This window comes from Eublepharis macularius, chromosome 15, assembly GCF_028583425.1.
Source record: "Eublepharis macularius isolate TG4126 chromosome 15, MPM_Emac_v1.0, whole genome shotgun sequence".
In the NCBI taxonomy this organism is placed as follows: Eukaryota; Metazoa; Chordata; class Lepidosauria; order Squamata; family Eublepharidae; genus Eublepharis; species Eublepharis macularius.
In genome coordinates, this window is record NC_072804.1 from 44,549,278 (window position 1) to 44,557,890 (window position 8,613).

General features: G+C 45.5%; 1 protein-coding gene across 1 annotated transcript; it reads left to right on the forward strand.

Moving 5' to 3' along the window:
• The first annotated feature begins 669 nt into the window (after window positions 1-669).
• Window positions 670-8,613, forward strand: LOC129342930 (kallikrein-11-like). Its single transcript, XM_054998888.1, has 5 exons — window positions 670-712; window positions 4,619-4,769; window positions 5,425-5,675; window positions 6,681-6,817; window positions 8,464-8,613. Exons 1-5 carry the CDS (start codon window positions 670-672, stop codon window positions 8,611-8,613), a joined length of 732 nt encoding a protein of 243 aa, XP_054854863.1.

The following is an 8,613-nucleotide window of genomic DNA, read 5'->3' on the forward strand; positions in this document are numbered from 1 at the left end:
GTTCTCGAAAGTTTATTCTACAATAAAGTTGGTTAGTCTTAAAGGTGCTACTGGACTCTATTTTGCTCAGATCCTGCAAACTGGAGGACATTGCTTCTTTTATTGAGTCAAGCCGTCTCGTTTTAGGTGTTCATCTGTTCCTCCTGCCTTTTCCTAGCATTATTGACTTTTCCAGAGAATCTTGTCTTCTCATAATGTGACCAAAGTACAATAGCCTCAGTTTTGTCATTTTAGCTTCTAGGAAGAATTCAGCAGGCTTGATTTGATCTAGTACCCACTTATTTGTCTTTTTGGCTGTCCATGGTATCCGCAGAACTTTCCTCCAGCACCACATTTCAAATGAATCAAGTTTCTTCCTGTCAGCTTTCTTCACTGTCCAACCTTCACATCCATACATCGTAATGGGGAATAAAAGAAATGGGGGTGCCACAACAACAGTAATCTACAGTAGTATAATCTACAATGCTTGGTCTCCCAGTACATATGGGGGGAGGGGACAGTATGTCTCTATTTTTCTCTTTGATGTGTGGGAATGTAAGATATTTTCTGCAAATTCCAAAGAAGGATGAAACTAGGAGCAAGATGAATTAATCTGTCAATTATTTACCCAGATTATGGACATCAATGGGTATAAAAGTACACATCACTGATTCTCTTCATTTTACTATGATGGAGCAAGTTGTGGCCATAGCCATACTTCTGGGATCTGCAGGTAAGAGGAGCTATTTACAGAGGCACTAATATATATGAGGGCAGGGAGCTTACCATTAATATATTCTATGGGGGTCAAGCATACAGTCTTGATAACCGCTTTTTAAAATGTGTGTGTTCTGCTAGAACAGCATCAAAAGATTGGGCAAAGAGCTTTATGAAGACGTAAGTTATGCAACGTGAGCAAGGGGCCACTGTTAGAAAAGATGAAGGAAAAGGACTGGCACAATTAAAAATCTAGTTAACCAAACACTACCATCCTAAACAGAGTTGTAGTCTTCTAATAACTGAAGTCCATGGACGTAGAAGGGGGTATCTCTTGTACAGGATGGCCGTGTGTTTGGGACCCTGCTTCAGTTATGGTGCTTTAATTACAACATATGACAGGGAGAGCAGTCTAGAAATGTAATGTAATAAATAAATAAATAAGTGTGCAAGCTCTTTTGTGGCCAGCAATGAGGAATGCTAACTGCGTTCCTAGGACATGCCTGGTGCCCCTTGTTTCTGTAAACATCTAGAAGAAAACAGAGCAGGCAAAGATGTGTTAGTCTGTCCAAAACAGGAGGTAAGCACTCCCATATATTTAGAACTCCAGTCTTAGTTTTAATTTCTTTCTAAGTCTGCCCATCCCAGAAACTTGGGTGGGTAACAACACACACAAAAAAAACCCTAAAGAAAAGCAACCGATTCAAAACACTGCATTGGATTCAAATTCTTGCCTTCTTAACCCTAATCAGGATAGCTTTATGAAGAAAATGAAGAAGTAAACACATCACTGTTTGATCACAAGGATACATAGAGAAAACCTGAGCTCTAATTTTTGGTGTAGGCTTCACAACTATGGCGCACCTGGCCCAATGAAGACCGTATTGTACCCGGAGGGAAAGCACAATATGTAATAATCTTTAGGCAGCTTGTTGTTCTCGCGGAGAGGTTTTTAATGTCAGGACATTCTTTGCCCATTGTTCAACCATTTAACTCCCTCCTGCCACTCCAGCATTGGCAAGATTTCCTAGTTAAGCAATTCCTGTTACAACCACCCTTGGGGCAAGAGTGCCAAGATATCATTAAGATGCCATTGTAAAGCCACCTGCCTGCCAGCGAGCTAATTTTACAATGAAATCCTACACAGACGTATGCCAGTCTAAGCCCACTGAAATCAATGGGCTTAGACTGAAGTAAGTCTGTTTAGGATTTCACTGTTAGACTATTCCCATCTTCTAGGACTCCCCTTTACAGAACCATGTATACTTCAAATGCAAAGCTATAGCCTGTTTTTGAGGGTCTCCTGCTGACTCTTTGAGTTGGAACCTTGTACGTTTGCCCCAAAGCAGGGCTGCCAATCTCCAGGTAGGATCTGGAGTCCTCTTGGAATTACACCTGATCTTTAGACCACAGTTATCAATTCCTCTGGAAGAAATGGCAGCTGTAGAGCGGGGGGGGGGGGGGGTGTCTGTGGCATTAGATCCTTGTCGAGTTCTCTCCCTTCCCCAAATTCCACCCTCTCCAGATCTCCAAGAATTTCCCAAGCTGGAATTGGCAACCCATAGTTGGAATCTAGGGCTCCTTTAAAATTCCCTGTCTTGCAGCAGGTTTCTGGGTTCAAGCTCCATAGCTGTGTCTGCGATGGTTTGTGGCAGAGGTTGGGGTTGAGTCCCAACCCATCCCTTGGCCGCCAACTATTTGTGTCACAAATGATTGATTCTTTCATAACGTTGAAATGACATGGTTGTTTTTACCTGTTCTTGACTCAGACTGTTCCAGTTATATTTGAAATGCATCCTACAACCTCTTCCCACCTGAACTCACATTCCAAATGTTGCTGCAATACTGTGGGATGCAACCGCACAGAGAAGCAACTATACCACTGAGCCAACACAAGCAAATAGACTTATTTGTGCAGCTGAACTTCAGGAAGCAGAATTTAGGGTTCTCCCTCCAGATGGAAAGGAAGTAAATTTGTCGCTACGTCTGGTATATTTTTTAGAGTCCATCATTATTGAGACAGGATTTTTCAATTGCCCTGAGAGATTGTGATGGGATGTTAAGGAGCAAAATCTCCTGGGACAAACCCATCATCAACTTTATAGACCAAAACTAGCTCTTTCTATTAGACAACTGGAACACAGAAAAGATGCAGAAAGACTGGTAGAGCTGCTGTAGCATACTAGTTAAATGGTTGGCTTGCAAATCAGCACTCTGCTGGTTCGACTCGCACTTTTGCAATGAGCTCAGCAGGTGTCCTTGGGTAAGCCGCTCCTCTCAGCCCCAGCTGTACTGTGGAGATAATAATAATGCTGACTTTGTTCTCCACTCTGAGGGGGCACTAATCTGTCTAGAAGAGTGGTATATAAGCGCAGTTGTTATCAGGGATCATTTCGTAGAAAAAGAGCTGGAGGAACTCATTAGCATACCTCATTTGTGTATGCCATGCCTCTTGCCATCACCAGAAGTGTGTTATTAGTATAACTGATTTGCATATGCCACACCCTCTGACATCACCTATTCTGACTGTTTTGGACCCAATGCTAGCCATTCAGGGCCAAAATTGGGCCCAAAATGGAAAAAAGGGGCTGAAAATGGCTGAAAAGGGGCCCAAAATGGTCAGGATCAGGCCACTCATGAGCGGGACAGTGATCCACCATCTGTCAGAAGCCGTTTCAGCCCCAATCCAGGCCGAAACGGGCCCAAAATAGCCGAGAGTTAGGAGGGCCAGGCCACCTGACGTGACCTCTTTGGGGAACTGCCGGAACTGCGTTCCTGTGTGTTCCCCCTCAAAATGAGCCCTGGTTGTTACTATGATTGTTGTTGTTATTATAGCATAGTCGTGGACCTCACTGGGAGACCTTGGGCTAATTTCATAACCAACCTGCACTGTGTTTTGAGGATAAAAAGGAAGGAAAGTTTTGAATGTGGTAGATCTGGGCTTTCTCCCCAAAACCACAGCATTTCAAACATATCCACACAGTGATTGCATAATCCCATTTGATTTCAGCCTGTCCTTGCTGACGTCTTTAGGGAAAAGTCCAATGATGCATGAAAATGTCCTGCTCAACCTATGAGCAGCATGGCTGGAAACCAGCATGGGTTGACATCATCAGTCTGCCATGGGTTGAAACAGTCTTCCGAGTAGGACCCGGTAACAAAAGACTGCTTGTAATAACTGGGCTGGAGGAAATTCCTCCAGTCTATGGAGACTTCCTTCAACTTATGTAGTTCTTTTGTAGACACCAAATTCTACCTTTGGAGGAAAAGCCACTTAAATTGGAGGAAGTTTCCTTAGACTAGAGAAAGTCTTCGAAATTGACTTAGCAGAGTAGGTAGAATACCAACCGTTGCCTTCTTGTTCATGCACAACTATTCCTGGGCTTTGACTCAGTAGATTATCTGCTTGGCCTGCAGAACATTTGAGTTTCCATCGATAGCATCTCCAGTTCAAAAGATCAGGTAGCAGGTGATGGGAAAGACCTCCACCTGAGACCTTTTACAGTGACAGCCAGGCAGAGTAGAAAAGACCAACTCTGACAGACCAAGGCAGCTCCATTTGTTATCCTTGCTAGCACCAATGAGAGAGGAAGAAACTTAATTCAGTGGATGAAAGCGGATGCGTGGTTTGCATGTAGAAGACCCCAAATTCATTCCCACTTACCTAAAGGATCATGGACGGTAGAGCTGGGTAAATCTTGAGATCTTGGGGAGCGCCAGACGTTCAGAACAGATAGTGCAGGGCTTGGTGGACCATCGATCCTGTTATAAGACAACTTCCCATGCCTTATGGTATTGTTTGTTCATTATCCAGGGAGAAGTTCTCTTACATCTGAGGGGGTGTCACATAGCAAGGGTACCTAAACTTATTTGAAGCCTCTCCCGTCCTTCTGTGTGTGATACGGCAGTGTTTGTGTCACAGTGTCGGCTCAGAAGCGCATCATCGGGGGAGGCGAGTGTCGGCCTCACTCTCAACCTTGGCAGGTCTTCCTCTACGACGCCACTCAAATTTTCTGCGGAGGGGTCTTGATTGATAAGTATTGGGTGGTTACAGCCGGACACTGTCATGGAAGGCAAGTCTGTGGGCCCGTGGGGAGGAAGGGGAAAGGAGAGAGAAGATAATCTGGGGTCACAAACCCGAGACAAAAAGAGATCCAAAGGGTACACTGGGTTAAGATTGCGGGTAGGGTTGCCTATTCTGGGTTGGGAAATTCTTGGAGAGTTGGGAATACAGCCTGAGAATTGTGATTTTGGGGAGGGGAAAGTGCAGGGATGTGATGCCAATAGAATCCACCCTCCAAAGCAGCCATTTTCATCAGAAGAACTGATCTGTCAGGAGATCAGTTGTAATTTCGGGAGATCTCCAAGCTGCACATGGAGGTTGGCAACCATCACTGAGGTGCACCTGCTACAGGCTAAATGCCTCCTCTGGTACTCTATGTGATCGCTTAGATGTGCCTAGTAGACATGCTGGCCTGATCCATTGCCTCCTCGGAGGAGTTTAAAATGGCTAGTGCTACAGGGTTCATTCTCTGTAGTTCCTGCCTTCCAGTTGCTGAGTTTTTGAAAGTCCTGCAAAGCCAAGCTGCTCTGCCTCAGCTATTCTTCCCCTGCTGTCTTTGGAAAGCTTCAGACATGTGGCTTCCTTGCCTGACATTTCAGCGAATTGCAGTTGCCGTGCCTAACTCTGCATGGGTCTGAATTTTGCATGTTGTGTTTACCTTATAGATCTATCATAGCTTTTCTTGGAGCTCACGATCTGTGGAAGAGAAAAGGGGCCCAGGTTACCCGAGCACTCCAGGTCATCCGCCATGCTGCTTTTGAACCCGTGGTCCTGAATAATGACATCATGCTTCTCCGCCTGAACCGCCCCGCCATTCTGGGGGAAACGGTCAAGACCATTCCGCTGGCGACTCAATGCGCACCTGTTGGAACGAAATGTATAGTGACAGGCTGGGGCACTACTACTTTCCCTGAAGGTAAGGATGAAAGAGCCCTGACCTGGATAGCCCAGGTGAGCCTGATCTTGTCAGATCTCAGAAACTAAGCAGGGTCGGCCTTGGTTAGTAATTGGATGGGAGACCTCCAACGAAGACCAGGGTTTCAGAGGCAGGCAACAGCAAAACCACCTCTGATAGTTTCTTGCCATGAAAACCCCACCAGGGGTAGCCATAAGGACACCACACACACATACAAGGATGAAAGAACAGCAGGGGCAAGTTCACATCTGGAGAAATCTTGAATGAGAGGAGTCACAAAGCAAGCACTTCTTCCCATTACTGGTATGGGAAGTCAAGTACCCACACTTATCTGAGGATTGGGACCAAGGCTGCTGTGTAATTCTACGCAGAGTAACTAATTTCAGCTCCGGTTAACACTGTAAAGACCAACTAGATTTCCAGGGTATGAACTTTCAGGAGTCAAAGCTCTCCGTTCATTTCAATTAGCTTCAATTGGAGTAACCCTGTGTAGAATCGACGCTACTGGAAGAAACATGGATTGAAGCTCACTGGCTTCACCTGCACACCCTTGCTTGGTTTGTGTCTGTAGGGTAGTGGGATTGTCTGGAAGGAAAACCGGGGACTGCATCTTGGAACCTCTTAGGTACAAACCTTACTGGTCTGAGGTTTGGCCCCTTGCCTCTCCTGTAAAAAGGAATTCAGAGTGAGCTCTAGGAGAGCCACTGCAAGCGTGAAAAGATGGTATTTGCTTAGAGACTTCCCCCTTCCTTTCTTCCCCAATGGGGACTCAAAACAGCTTAAGATAATCCCCTCCTTCTAACAATTACTCAACACTGGCTGTAGTAACAGTAGACTGGATGAGCTATGGTTGATCCAATCAGCATCATTTTTGTATTTCCAGATGATGGGATGGGGAATAATATCTAGAGCTTGTGACGTGGGAAACGGGAAGCCCACTTAGCTAAGCCACAATATGCCCCATCAGCCTGTGCCAACCTACTCACTCAGAGATTCCTCTTGCAGTAAATCACGCCAGAAACCTGCAATGCACAGAAGTGACAATCCTGCCCCCTAAAGTATGCCGGGATGCCTATGGGTCCACCTTTGTCGACAGTGAGATTTGTGCAGGAGCCATGGAAGGAGGGAGAGACTCCTGCCAGGTGAGCCGGCTTCGGCCAATCACATTGAGTTTTCTTCCACAGCTACTTGAAGGAAGGGGACCGACCCAGAAGAGTTGCAATAGGGACACTCTTTATACGGGCATCATTTCATCGAGTCTGAGAAAGGTCTGAGTAGATGTCAGAAGACCAGATCAAATTATCACGTTGGAGAAGGCCTTAAAGTGGACTTCTCACACCAACCTTGCCAAAAGCGCTTTGCTTGGGAAAATCAGACGTTATTATCTGCCGAAAACACTCTTTCCAAATTGCAGATTCCCATAAACTGGGGGGAGGAGGGGGGGAGCTTTCTGTGGAAAAAGCCTTCCTTTTGTTCTTTTAGAAGCTCATTCAGCCTCTTGAGCAGCAAAAAGTTCTTGTTCATCGTTTTTTGGACTCAAGGGAACACTTTCCGTGGCAAAATATTAAAATGATGTTGCATGAAATTTTGTCTATGTCATCTAACTGAGGTGGGCGGTGTATTTTCGGTGGTGGTACTTTGCCTTTGGCACGCCTTCCCTCTTGATGCTCACCTGCTGCCTGCCTTACTATCTTCTAGGTGCCAGGCCGAAACATTTCTTTCTCTCAGGCTTTCAAGCTAAGGATTTTAAACATCTTTTTAAAGCTGTGTTCCGGTCTGCCTCAAGCCTGACTGTTTTTTGGATCTTTTTATTCCCCATTGCTTGTTTTAACATTGTTAATTTATGCTGTCACTTTAATGGTATTGTGGTATGGTTTTTGCTTGCGAGACGCCTCGAGTAGGTGTCTGGAGAGGTTACACACGTTCTCTAAAATTCTGATTTTCAAAAATATAGAAAGGAAACAGACAAAGAAACTGTTTGGACCCTCCAAATAGTATAAATAAAGAAAAATCAAATGTTTTGTCCCTGGCAGAAAACTAAACCAGTTCTAATCAAGAAGGACAAGATTCGAGCCCAGTAGCACCTTAAAGATCAACAAGGGTATAAACTTTCAAGAGTCAAGCTTCCTTCCTCAGACTCTTGAATGCTTATACCCTGAAAGTCTTGTTGGTCTCTAAGGTGCTATTGGACTTGAATCTTGTCCTTCTACTGCAGACCAACATGGATACCCACCTGACATTGTTGTAAGCAAGGTGCTCCCAGGGCTCGTTTCGAGTGGGAACGCACAGGAACGCAGTTCCGGCAGTTCCCCAAAGAGGTCACATGTCAGGTGACCCCACCCACCTGACTCTCAGCCATTTTGGGCCCATTTCAGCCTGCATTGGGGCCAAAACGGTCTGGATCAGGCCTCTGACGGGTGATGGATCACTCTCCCACTCAGCAGCGGCCCGATTCTAACCATTTTCAGCCCCCTTTTTCCATTTTGGGCCCAATTTCAGCCCTGAATGGCCAGGATTGAGTCCAAAACAGCCAGGATAGGTGATGTCAGGGGGTGTGGCATATGCAAATCAGTTATGCCAATGACACACTTCTGGTGATGTCAAGGGGCATGGCATATGCTAATGAGTTATGCTAATGAGCTATGCTGATGAGTTCCTCCAGCTCTTTTTCTACGAAATGATCCCTGGGTGCTCCTATCACAGCACCTTTCTGAATCATACTCGATGTTTATCTAGGACAATTTTTCCAAGCCACCCTCAGCTCATTTGGCTCTGGTGTATCTTACAGGGTGATTCTGGAGGCGCCATGGTCTGCAACGGGGTCCTTCATGGATTAGTGTCGTGGGGAAATGAGCACTGTGCAGCTAAGAATAAACCTGGGGTCTACACCGAAATCTGCAAATTCAGGGGGTGGATCATAAAGAGCATGACTGACTAA